Below are 17,150 nucleotides of genomic sequence, written 5' to 3'. Positions count from 1 at the left end.
CTCGAAATGTTGTTGGAAAAAAGAAAGAAGTGTTTTATTTAACGACGCACTCAACACATTTTATTTACGGTTATATGGCGTCAGACATATGGTTAAGGGACCACACATATTTTTTTAGAGGAAACCCGCTGTCGCCACTTCATGGGCTACTCTTTCCGATTAGCAGCAAGGGATCTTTTATTTGTGCTTCCCACAGGCAGGATAGCACAAACCATGGCCTTTGTTGAACCAGTTATAGATCACTGGTCGGTGCAAGTGGTTTACACCTACCCATTGAGCCTTGCGGAGCACTCACTCAGGGTTTGGAGTCGGTATCTGGATTAAAAATCCCATGCCTCGACTGGGATCCGAACACAATACCTACGAGCCTATTGACCGATGGCCTAACCACGACGCCACCGACGCCGGTCGAAATGTTGTTGAATTCAGCCAAATAATTATTCATGTACAACCCTCATTCACAAGCCCAAACTCAAAAGACCACCTGCCTTCATAAAGAATCTGTGGATGGATATTTCCATGATCTCATCCATTGGTATTTTTTATACATAGCAGTTTTAGAAATTTTCAATATTTCTCATCTCTACATAAACGTAACTCATGCTTTGATCAAAGTTTTGGGAGTTAAAACAAAAACACCATAATAGGAACTGCTAAACTGTTTCAAGGAACCCTTCCCCATTTCCTGTACGTTTCAAGTGGATCATCTGTAGTGGGGCATCGCAAGTTCCATCTAAACAGAAATCTATCTAAATTTGATTTTAGTAATGCTTTAATTGTTGTAGTAGCATACACGCTATTTAAAATGTTTATCCCTTACTACATTTATAAGAAAAAAAAGGCGACGGTAACAAAAATATAACATTTTTATATTTTATGAATCAAATAGTTAATCAGTCTCCTTACCCTCAAAACAAATACTACTAAGACTAATTAATTATTATAATTTATGAAACTACTAATAAATCATTGATACATTTCCACATGAATTATTTCAATCATCAACTATTTCCCGATATACTATAACAGACCTTTCTCCAGGATAGTTTTTTTTTTAAGGCGCTTACATTTTTAGCATCAGTATAACACAAATCAAGCCAAAATAAATGGAGTAGTGGGTTGAAAACAGTTAAGTGTTTGCCTTCAATCCAGCTAATCATGCTCTTTTTAAAAACTTTTTTTAAAGTAAGCCATCAATTCCCCACCCCAACAATTTCATAATTTGTGCCATGTTGTTGCTGTTGATTTCAGCGTCGTGTTAAATGCTTGTTGTGCTTAATAATTAGATGCCATATCTGATACATTTCTCTACATATATTTGTGACGACCATTTTGGATCACTCTCTATGTGATTATCAACCTGCTACGATAATATGGCAATAAATATACAAGATTAAGGGGATTTATATTTGGTGAACCCATTATTTTTAGTTAAATGTTTGTGTTACTTTCATCATGTGTCCAAACTGCATGATTTGGGGTGCATTTTTCACGATGTCCACCCATACATACCACGCCCAAGCGGGAGTTGACGGATATCACACATATATTTTTGGAATCTTTGATCATCAAACCTTACAAAACCCCTCATTTGAATAAAGGTTTAGCCATTCAATTTTTCACAAAATAAGCTTGTTCGAAAATTACCCAAAATTATCATGTCCCACGTTTCTATGAATACCAAGCCTCATTACAGTTAAACTGTTTGCACTGCTGGTGACAAACTTATTGTCATTAAAAAAAATAACTCCTTGGCTATCACTAAGCTGAACAATTTACTTCCTATTCCAAATAATTGGCCACTAGTAACCGTTTGTCCACAAATAGTACCGGAGGTAACAGTGGAAGATGTCAGAGGAGGGGAAGATGAAAAGGGTATCCTGTACCCAACTCGGACAACCGACTTAATCCATGGGTCCAGATCTGGCAGTTCGCGTCAACGATAAACAAAATGGCGAATATCTGCTAATGTAACCTCTGTCAACAGTTGCCGATTGCATCCCCTCACCCCAGCTATTTACCACCCTGGTAGCAGCATGAAAGTTTGACACTCACCTAGAACGTCCCTGCTTTGCCAAACGATGGGCACTACCTGACTTAACAGGTGACTGCTTGAATGCCTGCGCCGCAGAATGTGCTTACGGGCATTCCATGGGTTGGGGTGCTGGAACGAATTTGACCATTTCTCGGTCCGTGACCAAGTTGAAATTGGTCCCAAAATGCCCGATTTTCCTTACCGAGCGACTACGAAAATATGTCTTAACAATCCCAGTCGCTCTCAACCCCTCCTGGTAGTATTCCTGACGTAACAAGAGGCTGTTTGTCAACAATCACCCAGCAAGCTGAGCGACGTGATGGGAAGCTTTAGAAGCTGCCAACAAACATTCCTTCGCCACCGAAGGAAGATTTTCGACAGCCTTGTCCAAACCAAATAGAAAAGTTCCTAAATGGTTGTTGACTTTTTGATAACCTCTCAGTCTCCATTTCAGTGAGTGGCACAATGACATTGTGTGGCAGTCTGCCTTCACCCTAGCGAAAACGACCACTGGATGAGAAAGGAAGGTTGCTCCTACCATCTTATACGAAGACGAGCCTACAACATTTGCAGCAGACAACAGTTTCCTAGTAGCTAAAGCTGCCTGGTACTCCCCAACCACAGCACCCAGAATGCGATCGCTGCCAGCGATCAGCACATAGATTTCTACATTCGACTCGTGTGCTAATGGCAAATCCAAATCTTGCTGCAGAGCCTCCGTTGCCGAAGGTCTACTTCCAAAAGAAACACCTTGGTATGAGTGAACAACCTCCGCATATGCACACACCTGCCGGACTAAGAACCGCCTGACAATTGGATCCCTCATCTGGCGAAACCCCTGCAAAAGAGGGGACCACATCAATCACCAACATCGGTGCCGACAGCTCCCCAGAACCGAAGTCCAACTCGAGGTACAGACACAGAGGAGTTGTTTACGTAATCAAGGGTGCAGTGTTACTGTACCAGCAGTGACGTGTAACAAGATAATTGCACTATTTATAGTAATCATGCTGTTTCTGTTGAGTATATTTGTTTCAGACAACACAAACATGAGTGAAGAACTGAATTTAAATACAGAAACAAGTTTAAGTAAAGAAATAAAGAGGATAAAACAGAAGCTGAATGAATTGTTTAGAGTTTTAGGTGAAATACTGAAAACAACAGACAAGCCTAATGTAAATCAAAAACCTAAGGAGAGGAGTACCGATACCTACTTTGCATGGTCAACTGGCTTAAGAGAATGCATCATGCCAGAAGAAGGAAGCTATATCAGAGACGTTCCCACAAGTGATGAAACAATTCTAAGAGATAACTGGTTCCCATGGAATCAACATTTGTCTTCAAGGGATATGAAAAAGAAGCAAGAGAAATACCCAGACTTGAAACCGCTGTTCGAGTGGTTTACACAAGACATACCACCTGATAAGCATGAATCTTATACAGCTAGTCCCACCATAAGATATTACTTATTATGCTGGAGTAACGTAGAACTTAGGCGAGGGGTAATGTTTATAAGGACAATCTTTAAGGATGGAACAGTCACTGAAATTCATCGTTCCTCGAGAAATGAGAAAAGCCATTTTGTACCAGATGCACAACAGTATTCTATCTGGACATCTCGGGCGGAAGAAAACAGTTGGGAAACAACTCTCAAAATATTATTGGTTTAAGGCTAGAGAAGATATCGAGACCTGGATAAACCAATGTCATATCTGTGGAGCAAATAAGCCTCCATCAAAATATCTGATAATATGCAAGTCGGTGCACCTCTTGATAAGACTATGTACAGATTTTCTTGCCCAATGTGCTCAGACACGTTACTGACAATATTCAGATTTTTGTGTATGGACCCCCAAGCACTATTTGACGACGTGACAGTCGCACATTTTATTTTGTATTGAAAATCTCCTGTTATTTATACTGACAAATGACGCCTCAATTAAATCCAGTGTCTGATTTTATTTTGTAAGTCACGAGTTTTCTTTTATTTAAACACATTAACCAAATTGCTAAACGTTTTTTGGCTAGGTATATTTAATCCGAGAATAAGGCTATTTACTATACTAAATCCATGACGTAGGATGAAGGGTCTGCGCGTGAAAGTATGCACGTCCATTAGCTCCACGTGTTTTCAAGCCAATTGTTAAATGTGAATATGCGTCGGAAACTGGAGTGGAGTGGGGCTTTATATTGATGCACCCACGCCCACCCCTCCACGAAAGGCAAACACTAAAAATAGCCCCTACAGTTGCTGGCATCATCCAGCACCTGTGACGTGTATTTTGTGTTTCTGCCATAGCCTAGCCATACTGGGTGGAATAAGATGTATGGTCAGGTTCTATAACATTTCACAAAAATAAAAATAAAACACTAACACACACTAACATAAATTTAATATCAACACTCAACAGCAACAACAACAACGGTAATACACATACAGTGAAACCCCTCTAAACCGGACACCCTCGAACCAAGTAAAATGTCCGGTTTAAAGAGGTATCTGGTTTAGAAAGGTTAATTTATGTACCGAGTTTTACAAAAGGACCGTGAAAAATGTCCGGTTTGGGGGGAATTCCGGTTTACAGAGGGTCCGGTTTTGAGAGGTTTCACTGTATATACATAACAATATCTCCTTTAGAGACTTGGAAAAATCCTGTATCTGGCATAACATTTCCATTCCTACAATCGTCACATTCCACTTTTATTGAAATATTCGTCCTGATTGTCTGAGACATCACAAATGGGAATTATTTAAAAGCCAATGTAGTTGACTGTCTGTCTGTCTGTCTGTCTGTCTGTCTGTCTGTCTGTCTCTCTCTCTCTCTCTCTCTCTCTCTCTCTCTCTCTCTCTCTCTCTCTCTCTCTCTCTCTCTCTCTCTCTCTCTCTCTCTCTCTCTCTCTCTGTATCTAATCAACAACAACACAGTCTTTTTCTCAAACTCGTGTTGTCATGTGTGGATACCGTCTGCTCTCGTGTGAAGGACAGAAACACTTGTTCCAGTGTCGTCTGGTGAACCGAGTAATCCTCCACACTGAACTCCGTCTTGGACCTTTCCATCACCGTGAAGACATGCGCAATTCTCACGTCTGCGTCTGGCACCTGGAAATGGACGTATCCTTGGTGATCGTCGAACACGATGGCCGACGCGAACTGGGAGCGAATGAAAGCAACCAGAAGCTCGGTGGGCGCGATTTTGCCGTCTGGGAGGGTCGTCATCCGTGCAATCAGTGTATAGCCTTCTCCAAACTTACTCTTCAGATGCTGTGGGCTGCCCAGACATCTGAATCGTCCGTTCACCATGATGGCCACTCTTGTGCAGAGGGCCTCACATTCCTCCATGCTGCAATTAGACATTTATTTCAATACACTTCTATTAAGACTGCCATATCGTCCTAATTTTTTTTTACATACATACAATTTAAATAATTTGTTGCTAATTGAAAAGAAACAAGTTAAAATGTATCATGACAATGTTGAACCTTCATGATACTTTCATATCCCACCGTACACGGCTTGTTGGTTTTCTAGAATACAATTTCCACCATTCTACCTGGCCTACGCTCCAACCTTTACTATTATCGGCCTAAAAGGTCCTTGAGAATCTCGGTTCACGATTTAATTAAAAAACAAAACAAAAAAACAACATGCTTTTGCCTACTAAATAAATAATATGTTATAATAATAATCTCTAATTTGTCATAATGTTTATGTGTATCGTTTAAAACACTGATGTATCCAGGGGCGTAGCGTGATCTGGACCTGGGGTGGGGGGTGGGGTGGGGTGGGGGGGGGGGGGGGGTGGGGGGGGGGGGGGTGGGGTGGGGGGTGTTCGAATATGAACCAAGTGGACCTTTTTCTGTTTTGTTTTTGCACCACCAGAAACTCCATATGTATAAACCTGTATGTTTTAGTTCTGAAAGCGGACCATTTGCTTCAGCGTGTGTGTGTGTGTGTGTGTGTGTGTGTGTGTGTGTGTGTGTGTTAGCCTACGCCCCTGGTATCTGTGTGTTTCCATCCTTTCTAATTCCAATTCGTTGTATGTTGGCATGTTTGCTTACTTTTAACTGTAAACGAGAAAAAGGAATACTCACTTAACATTTTAATCTATGACTTTTTTTTCTGTTTCACGCTAATGTATACATGGATAGAGAAGAAACCCACAAGCCTTGGCTTTTCATATGGAACCGCAAAGAGATTTTTAATGTTCATTTGATATAAAGTAAGAAAAGAAAATTGTGGTTTCAGTGATTTCGTTTGAACGAGACCTAACCTGTGTGATGTAAGGATCAGAGTTTTGCCAAACGCTCTGACTCGCGACAGCACGTTCCAGAGTTGTCGTCTGGCTTTAGGATCCATCCCCGTGGACGGCTCGTCTAGCAGGATGAAGGATGGGTCACCCACCAGGGATATCGCGGTGCTCAGCTTGCGTTTGTTACCACCACTGTGACAAAACAACATTAAAATAAGTGATGGTATTAAATTATATTTACTTACAATTAATGGGGGAGGGAGAGAGAGAGAGAGAGAGAGAGAGAGAGAGAGAGAGAGAGAGAGAGAGAGAGAGAGAGAGAGAGAGAGAGAGAGAGAGAGAGAGAGAGAGATGTACTGTTCCTAGAGATAAATTAAAAACAATTGGCAAGTAAAATTCTACTAGCCTAAATCTACGAGAGAGGAGGGAGAGAGGAGGGAGAGCCTAAATCTACTGCAAACATCAGGACAACCAATTGTAAAAATCATATTGAAATATTAAAAGTATTCACAAATACTATAAAACCAATCCTAGCGTTTTCAGAATGAAAGGTATGCTATTTTTGTGAAATGCACCATTATTAAAATATCTTGCTATATTTATTTTAAAATTTATCTAATATTTTTGACTGATGTTTATCCCCCCAAAATGTTTTAGCTATTTTAGATTACGTACCCGGTTTTCCAACATAACTATTTGTATTTGTATGTTAATGCTTATTCTTGCCATGTAACTATGTATTTGTTTTGTGCTTTGGTTACATGAGTGTTATTGAATAAATCGTGTCAAACAAAAACAGAAACACTAAAGGTTAGACCAAAGTGAGTGTTACAGCCAATGGTTTAATTAATATGTAGGCCTAATAATCGAAAATAGTTTACACTGCTCAACAACTAAGGTCAGAGTACATTGTTTTTTTTAAACTAAGTTATTAAAATTTACATTCATTAGCTATTAATAATTAGGGGGTTGTTGTTTTTTGTTGTTCATGGTTTGGTAAAGATAAAATGTTCTAATTGCACCCACCTATACTGTGATGTTTGTTTATCCGCGTGTGATACTAACAGCATCATGTCAATCAAGGCGTTCACCGTGTCTGCAATCTGACTCTCCGACACGCCTTTGAGACGGGAGTACATGTAAAGTGTCTCCCTCCCCGTCATCTGGTCAATGAGTGCGTCAAACTGAGGGCAGTAACCCATGTGCTCGTGCACCTGATATCACAGAAAAAAATATCAGTTTTTTTATCTTTTTTTCTTTTTTTTACATCACATGTATATAATTAAATTTCTGTTACATTCATTACAACGTAACGTCATCCGATTGGTCCAGACGTAGCAACGGGAGTTTGTTAATTTTTCGATGAACGTAAAAATTACGTCGTCAGGGAACGTCATATGTGATGACGTCATTTTATATGGGCAAGTTGTCTTAATGAGCGTTATTGTTTATGGATAAAAAATAATTCAAAATAAAGTATGACGTTTTAGTGTTATTATTAGCATGTATCATTCAAATTTAATTATAAGTATCGTCTGTTATTTCTTTTACGTTCATCTGGGTATGAACAAAAAAAATCATCCGCAAACTTATGTGAGAACGACTTCGCCGATTCACACAGTTTGCGGATGATTTTTTTTGTTCATACCCCGATGAACGTAAAAGAAACAACAGACAATCCTTAATTATACACAACTCATAGGTAACAATATACTATTTATAATTCATATACTTGAAATCATAGAAGTTTTCATATACTTGACATCATAGAAGAATAACATTATATTCACTCATCTACAAGCAATTCATAATATTATGTAAATATAGTATTTACAGTACTCCTTGTTTTACGTACCTGACATCACATAATAGTTAAATTATAGTTACACGCGAGTGTAATAATTTCTTTATTATCCATATTATAATTTTATTTTTGTAATGAATAACAAGGACCCTATCAAAATGTTTCAACCACAACTAGGAGACGACGAAATGACGTCATATTATTTCACATGCACAGTCTGAGCTACGACTGCAAAAGCAACGTTATATGATGACGTCGCTTCCTAAATATTACATCATTATTATAGGACAGTAAACGAGCTTCCATTTCGTATCATATTTATGTCCCGAGTGAAATAATTTTTAGTTGTCACAGCTTTAGCGAGTGACAATGAAAATTATTTCACGAGGGACATAAACATGATTGGAAATGGTAGCTCGTTTAATATCCTATTTATTACCCATAATCGAATTTAATTTATATTACTTAACCCCTTTGGTTGGCGTTCCTGTAAGGTTGTAGCACGCCAATCGACGACGTCATCGTGTGACGTCAAAGTGTTACGTCCCACTTGGCGTTCTAGTGGGACGTATCACTTTGATATGTACCAATATGTTTTTAACCATATGGGTAATAATACTTGTTATTACACGTGTGCTTCGTATGGTTTTTATTAACTCGTTTATGTTGAACAATGTGGATAATAATAAGAAATACCTTGTGGAGGGTATTCTTTATATCGTACTTCTTCAAGTAAGCATTCCCCCCAGTCACCATGATCTCCCCCGTGAGCATTTTAAACGTTGTGGTTTTACCAGCGCCATTCTGGCCGAGTAAACCAAAACATTCTTTCTGCGGTATTCCCACACTGATATTGTTAACAGCCACAAAAGATCCAAATCTCTTATAAAGGCGTGTCAAGATCAGTGAGTCAGTTTCGGACAGTTTGTCCAGACTGGTGTTATTGATTCTGTTATTCTCTTCCAGGACGTCACCATCTTCCTCTTCGACAGGTCTATCTGGATTCAGGATTTGGCAATATTGATTCTGGCCAGACGTATTTCCCCGCACATTGAAAACTGCGTCGGGTGGACAGATGACGTTATATTGGTTAGAACGGATTGCGTACCACACTCTCTTGGGTACGCGGTACTCTATGAGTAGAACCAACCCGAGGTAGAGTAACCCCTGTAGAATCATAAACACGAGCTCTCTCCCCACGCCAGGCGTCTCCCAGTCAAAATAGTTCTCAGAAAACAGGATACAGAAATACGGTCCGCAGTTTCCTTGGAGAACAAAAAAGGTTAATTAAATTTATATCTTGCATAATGACGTAAATAGGTTTACAGCCAAACCTGCTCTAGCGGTCAACGACATTAAATGGCTACCGGTCTTAAGAAATCACATTTTTATTCTCCACAATCATCTAATATGGTATAGACTGACTTGTATTGAGCAGCCACCTGTCCTAAACGGCTACGTTGTGATACTCTAAGGTACGTGTATTATTCAGTATATACATTTGTCATTAACTCAATTCCTTGGCAATGCGAGATTTTACTCTTCCATTGTTTGTCTTATTTAAAAAAAAACCTCTTCCTTAATCCATAAATATTAATTATGAATTCATTTACCATCTTAAGCCTGTTAATGAACATATTTGGGGGTTTTCCGTTGAGATGTGCTCTAGCTTTAAAACTTGATTAGCAACATTCATCTCTGCAAACATCGTTAGTCTCAAATGATATATCACTCTGCAAACATTTTTAGTCTAAAAGCTATTTCTCATAAATTATTCATTTAATATCTATTCACACGGCTGTGGATACAGAACATGGGTGTAAATATCTAATAGGGACCATTTGAGTTATCAATATCATTATTAACGTAACAAAAGTTAAAGTTTGTTTTGTTTAACGACACCACTAGCGCACATTGATTAATTAATCATTTGCTATTGGATGTCAAACATTAGGTAATTCTGACTCGTAGTCATCAGAGGAAACCCGCTACATTTTTCCTCATGCAGCACGGGATCGTTTATAGGCACTTTCCGACAGACAGGAAAGCTCGCACTACAGCCTTTAACTAGTTGTGGTGTACTAGTTGGAACGAGAAAAAACCAATCATCTGAATGGATCCACCGAGATGGCTATCAAGCGAGCATTCAGCCGACTGAGCTAAATCGCAGCCCTTAACGTACTGACTGATCAAATAAAACCGTATGCCTTTAAATGCATCTTAGAAATGTTCCATAAGGTTTATCATTAGCTTACCCTTACTTTAAACGAATGGCCGTCTTTGTCAGGAATATTTCATAAGGTTTACCATTAACTAACTTTAAACGTATGGCCGTCTTTGTCAGGAATATTTCAAAAGGTTTACCATTAACTAACTTTAAACGTATAGCCGTCTTCGTTAGGAATGTTCCATACGGTGTATTGTTCACTTACCCTTACTTTAAACGTATGGCCGTCTTTTTAAAAAATAAATGTTTCATAGGGTGTACCATTAGCTCACTTTAACAACTATGCCGTCTTTTTTCTTCTTCTTTTTTAATATTCCAAAAATTGCATCATTAGTTTATCCTTATTTAAAAGTATGGCCACTTTTGTTAGGAATGTTACATACTATTTATCAGTTAGCTTACCCTTACAGCACGGCATGCCTGTACTCTGACATTTGACTTTGTAATCCAATTTGTTACATGTCTTCTCATTGAAGTAGTTGGTGTAGATGTCCATGAACGACTTTCCGAGGCAGTAGTGTGGGAATATGACGATGAACACCCAGTCGAGGGCGTTGCTGATGTCATCAGCTGCCATACTGGGTAACAGTAGAATCACCACCAACAACAGTGTTGTACAACCTATGAGAAATTGTATATATATATATATTGATTATGTATGGCTGATATACTACACACTTTGAAAACGCAATTTGGTTTTAAAATATCCAAAATATTGTGTAAAAAGCTTCTAAAATCAGCCAGTACAAAAAAAAAAAATCCAAAACAATACAAAACAAACCAAAACCAAATAAAAAAAAACCAAACCCCAAAAACAAACAGAAACAACCCGCCCGTCCCCCGTACTAAAAACACCCCTCCCACAAACCAAAACCAACCATAAAGAAAACCCAACAGACCTGATAAAATGTTGAGGATGATGACCACAACCATCCCTGTTGCGGGCGTTTTAAAGAGGTACTGCAGCAGGTACATGAATGGGAGGACCGCCCAGCCATACAGGAGCAGGCTGAGGAAGACGAGTCCCAGCCGTTCGTCTAAGTAAGCATCCGTTTGGAAGGCTGCAAAGACCGGCAGCAAAATGAGACATGGTATCACGTAGTTGATGAAATCCCAGGCCAGGTTCGACATCCAGAACATGAGCGGACCCACGCCGCTGAGGAACTGAAGATGCTTGGATCCAATGAGTCTCTCTTTGATCAAGAAGAACACGAAGCTGGCAGTAAGAAACGCCATGCCGAACATGATGTTGAAGGAAATGATGAAGCCAAACTTAAGTGCATTCCGGTTAGAATCTGCTGCGACATCTACCGGGTGTTTGAGTGCCAGGTCTTTGGGAAGTGGATTGTTGTACGCTGTTATAGAATGGTCGACACCCGATGTCAGCAAGGACGCTATGGAGTTCATTAGGTAGGACAGGGCAATAGACTGACTGTGGAATGGTTGTCCGTTAAACAGAGCTGTGCAGGAAGTCGCTGATGCATTCACTGGTTCGAACTTTCCAGCAATCACAATATGTTTGTTGGCACCTACCTTATCCATGAAATATTTTATCATATTCGGATACTTTGCTCTATCTATTTTGTCAGGAACGTTGTTGTTGGAGAACAAACCACTGTAATGTTGAGCCAATAACACGGTTGTTGCTGACGGAGAAAGGCTATCGGTGTATGGTACAATGGTGCTTTCAAAAGGTTCCAGGTCCAGCTTGAGAGAGATCTCGCTGAAGTCTGTAGGCGCCATCCTGTCGACCATCAAGGCAAGGATGGTTGCGATGACTGGCAGGAGAATCTGGACGAGACCTATGATCAGGTTCCTCCGTGTGTGAAGAGCTTTCTTGATAAACAGCGCCTTAAATCGCTGTAATTGAACACTGACACCATGCAGTCTATGAAATGTGTTAAATGCTGCAAGAAAACAAGCTTAATTTTATAATTAGTAACACGAACTAAACGAAAAAGAACCACTTCAGACATTTGTGATGTCTTCTTCTGAATCATTGTCTTGAGTTTATATTAAATATATATCTTAATTTCAACTATATTATTATTAAATGCAACTATTTAAACAGTATTTTCGTTTAATCAGAGACACACTCAAACACACATACAAATTCCAGAACGAATGAACGAATAAACGAATGAATGAATGAATACAATTGCTGGTTTGTGTACTTGCTTGCATGAGGATGATAGAATGGATGGATGAATGGATGATGATAGATAGATGATGGATATATGATGCATGGATGGATGATATCGTGTAGTAACAGTAATTACATAACTGTTCCATAAACCGAGTAAACAGAAGGCAAGTAATTTCTCACGATAGGGGATCACGAAAATGGAAACATCTAGCATTAAGGGCTTATATTAAAAACAAAGTTTGGGAGGGGTGGGGTCAGTATGGATAAAGATTTGGTAGTTGATGTTTGAAGTGGTATTAACGAAGTAAATACCTAGAAATGAATCATTGTTCACAGAAACAGACACGTTTCCATTTACGGTATCATTAGAGGTTTTGTTAATTGTGACGTCATCTGATTCCCAGGCGGGGTTTTCGAAGGACATCTGTGACGAACTTGGTGCTGGCCTGTTGGGTTCTTCCTCTTTGTCAGTGTGTTCCGCATTTTCTCCTACTCTGAAAACAGAAAATCTACACCTAACATCTCAATACTGTAGATAGAGAACGCCATACCTGCTTTAAAAAGAAAGGAATGTTTAAAGACACTTAGTCCTCTTACAGCACTATACAGTTATGATACGTCAATCTTAAACTTAGTTTCTTGCTTAAAATTGTAATGTTTTTAAATCACAAGGATCTCGTGACCACCCCGCCCCCACCCGTTCGTTTGAAGTGCCATTTAAAAACACATTCATCATCCACAATATACAACTCTAAATTGCAATGAAAATGCGTCTCGCGGCATCTTTATTTCAAAACGTTCTGGGAAGTATACCTCCAAATCACCATTATAGTATTCCCTCCCTTTAGGAGCTCAGCTCATTTACCCTTTTCAGAATTTTGTGACACATCCCTCCTAAAAAAACTTCGATCCGCCCCTTTGTGTGACATACTTGAGAAAGACCTCCTCCATGGTGGTGGCAGTCGTCCCAAAACTGATGATTCCCAGACTGTCTCTGTTGGCGTCGATCTGATCGAACAGATTGGGGAACAGGTGGGATTGGTCTTCAGGGAGCAGGTACGACAACTCTGAGTTAATCTCGCTCTCCAGCTCGGCGCTGGGAACAATGTCCTGGATCATAGCGGTCACTTGGCTCACCACACATGCACTTCCTTTCACAATCACCAAGTGGTATCCAGTACCTGGCAATGATGATGAGAATAAGATTGCCTTTATTGTTTTTCATAGTTATTAGTTACATTCATGAGTGAATGAATGTAAGAGTGCGTATTGATATTGTATTGAAAAAGTACACTAGTTTACAACGATATATGACTCTGATGACGCTTGAACTCACCATAGAGCTTCTTAAGAAACACTTATGGTGCATGGCCCCGTGCGTGTGCAGTTTACAGGGGTCTCAATTTTACATATGTATACAACGACAGATGATATTTTTGATGACTAAACCGGAGAGTGGGTTAGTTGTTAATTGATAGCAGTTAGTGAGAGAGAAGAGGGTTTACTGGCTTACACCTACCCAATGAGTCGTTAAAACTTGCTCTGGGTGGGATCCGGAATAGGGTTGCGAGCCCTGTACCTACCAGCCTTATGTCCTATGGCTTAACCACGACGCAACCGAGGCCGGTAACCTAAACAGATCATAGAGCTTCTTAAGAAACATTTACATGGCCCCGTGCGTGTGCAGTTTAGAGGATTATCACTGTTTTGTATACAACGACAGATGACCCTGTTGATGACTAAACTCGCAAAGAATTTCTCAAGGAACATTTACATGGTCTGGTGTACAGAGGTTTCACTGTTATGGTTAAACCAACAGATGACTCTAACGACAACTAAACTCACCATAGAGCTTCTTGAGAAACATGGACGACCCACAACACTTGACCACGCCCTCCGCCATGATGGAGATCCTGTCCCCCAGCAGATCGGCCTCGTCCATGAAGTGAGTGGTGAGCACCAGCGTACGGCCATGTTTGTTCCTCTGCAGGATGTCCCACGTCTGACGTCTGGCGGCGGGGTCCATCCCAGAGGTGGGTTCGTCCAGGATTATAATCTGGATTACAGAAAAATACAGTCTGGATGAACTTAACTTTGCTTAACTCTTTCCACGTTAGCAAGATCTTAACTTAGGCAATGCTATTTCTACATCTGAAATGACCTTAACCTTTGGTCTATGAACAGTTATTTCCACGTGACTTGTCGACTGGTAAAAGTTATTTCCAGATGATCTAACTGAACGGATGTTTTCAGATGCAAGTCCACTGTCAATATCCATTTTCATGTGACTTTTCTTCTGTAAACTTTAATTTGCAAGTGTCAATTGAAATGTTTGATTGACCACAGGTATTTTACAAGAAATATTGTCTTGCTGCATCTTTCTGCACTATAAGCACGATGTTGTCTAAATATCTCCCACCAGGACCGTATCTTGCCTAAAATAACTAAGGGGTGGACAATAAAATACAATTTACGAACAGGAATGTTTGCAGATGGGGGATTCATGGGTTCGACACCCACACTGCCTCTGCTGAAAGCATTGTTTTTTTTAAATATGTATATGCATGTACTTGCATTTGTCATTTAGAATGCAGAAAATTGCATTCTAGTTTTTAAATTGTCTTGCACACATTCATGAGAACATATTACTACATGGTCTTCTCTAGCTGGAAAAACAAGAAACACAGCTATGTCTATCCTCTACGTGTTTCCATACACATTTCGACATTCTAATGACTGCAATGTTTTCACACGAGTATCACACGACATACCTCCGATCCTCCAATCAAGGCAATTCCAACTGACAGCTTCCTCTTCTGACCGCCCGACAGATGCATGGACAGCGTGTCTGCCTTGTGTTCCAGCCCAACCTCTCGAGCCATGATTATCGCTTCTTCTCTCACCTTTCTACGTGGGACGTTCTTTAACTAAACAACAATAGATTGAGGTCATTCCCATACTCTATTATATATCCAAAATAATTATGTAACAGCATAGTTCAGTTAGTATGGTATAGAGTATTGCATTCATATTTACTATATACTATATCATTTTATTATATACCCGTTGATTACAACAACATTCATCATTTATGACAACACACACCAATAACACAAGTGTGATATCGCAAGTTATTCTCTAAATACAGTAGATGCAACTACATTATTGTTGTTCTTTGTTGTGTATCGTATCGACTATAGGTATGACTATACCAAATAAAATCCCCATAGGCGACCATGTTAACGTATGTGTTTAAAAACACACTATATGCAATATATCAACCAAACTATGACTTATAAATATCAGTACTACAACCCCTACCTCAAAGTATTAACTGCAGAAAAGGGTACCTTTCATGGCTCATGTTCGGTATAACCAGATGTTTTTACAACACCCCTAGTTTCGCACAAAATTGGAGTACCTTTTTTACAGGTACCCCATACATGTTCCAAGCACAAGGCTACTTTACACAGTGGTATTAGATGATATTTTTTTTTACAAGCAACACACTCACATTCATAACCAATCACAGGACATGTGGAGTTAACTTCTCTATCAATAGTTGGGTGCACCTCAAATATTGACCCAGCTGGAATTTATTTGGTTTAGTACTACCTATACTATGGTGTCATGTTGTTATGTTTATATTGCAAAAAAAAGATTTCATTTAACTTTTGAAATTTATATATCTGACTAATTGACTGACCCGAATGGATGGATGAATGAATGAATGAATGAACAAACGACAAAATGAACGAATAATTGAACGCATTACTGAATGGATATTCAATCCCACTAGCCATCTCTATTCAGTCCACTCTCCATCACTATTCAATCTCACTAGCCATCTCTATTCAGTCCCATCTCCATCACTATTCAGTCCCGCTATCCATCTCCAGTCCCATCTCCATCAATCATCTCACTCGCCATCTCTATACAGTCTCCTCTCCATCACTATTCAATCTCACTAGCCATCTCTATTCAGTCCCCTCTCCATCAGTATTCAATCTCACTAGCCATCTCTATACAGTCCACTCTCCATCAGTATTCAATCCCACTCGCCATCTCTATTCAGTCCACTCTCCATCAGTATTCAATCCCACTACCCATCTCTATACAGTCCACTCTCCATCACTATTCAATCCCACTACCCATCTCTATTCAGTCCACTCTCCATCAGTATTCAATCCCACTAGCCATCTCTATACAGTCCACTCTCCATCACTATTCAATCTCACTCGCCATCTCTATTCAGTCCACTCTCCATCAGTATTCAATCCCACTCTCTATACAGTCCATCACTATTCAGTCCAGCCATCTCCATCAGTATTCAATCAGTATTCAATCCCACTAGCCATCTCTATAGCCATCTCTATTCAGTCCACTCTCCATCAGTATTCAATCCCACTACCCATCTCTATACAGTCCACTCTCCATCACTATTCAATCCCACTACCCATCTCTATACAGTCCACTCTCCATCAGTATTCAATCCACTCGCCATCTCTATACAGTCCACTCTCCATCAGTATTCAATCCCACTACCCATCTCTATACAGTCCACTCTCCATCACTATTCAATCTCACTAGCCATCTCTATCCAGTCTCCTCTCCATCACTATTCAATCTCTCTAGCCATCTCAATTCAGTCCACTCTCCATCAGTATTCAATCCTACTAGCCATCTCT

General features: G+C 39.7%; 1 protein-coding gene across 1 annotated transcript in view; it reads right to left on the bottom strand.

Moving 5' to 3' along the window:
- Window positions 1-4,425: 4,425 nt before the first annotated feature.
- LOC121369285 (phospholipid-transporting ATPase ABCA3-like) overlaps window positions 4,426-17,150 on the bottom strand; it is a 50,968-nt gene continuing 38,243 nt past the window's right edge. Inside the window, exons 8-17 of the mRNA XM_041494249.1 lie at window positions 15,234-15,389; window positions 14,308-14,518; window positions 13,394-13,643; window positions 12,775-12,956; window positions 11,216-12,223; window positions 10,719-10,937; window positions 8,786-9,354; window positions 7,312-7,499; window positions 6,307-6,477; window positions 4,426-5,376 (exon numbers count right to left, since the gene is read on the bottom strand). Coding sequence (XP_041350183.1) covers window positions 4,947-5,376; window positions 6,307-6,477; window positions 7,312-7,499; window positions 8,786-9,354; window positions 10,719-10,937; window positions 11,216-12,223; window positions 12,775-12,956; window positions 13,394-13,643; window positions 14,308-14,518; window positions 15,234-15,389 — 3,384 coding nt within the window. The 3' untranslated portion in view covers window positions 4,426-4,946. The remainder of the gene's footprint in view (window positions 5,377-6,306; window positions 6,478-7,311; window positions 7,500-8,785; window positions 9,355-10,718; window positions 10,938-11,215; window positions 12,224-12,774; window positions 12,957-13,393; window positions 13,644-14,307; window positions 14,519-15,233; window positions 15,390-17,150) is intronic.

This window comes from Gigantopelta aegis, chromosome 3 (genome assembly GCF_016097555.1).
Source record: "Gigantopelta aegis isolate Gae_Host chromosome 3, Gae_host_genome, whole genome shotgun sequence".
NCBI lineage: Eukaryota > Metazoa > Mollusca > Gastropoda > Neomphalida > Peltospiridae > Gigantopelta > Gigantopelta aegis.
This window is presented reverse-complemented; position numbering and strand designations above follow the sequence as displayed.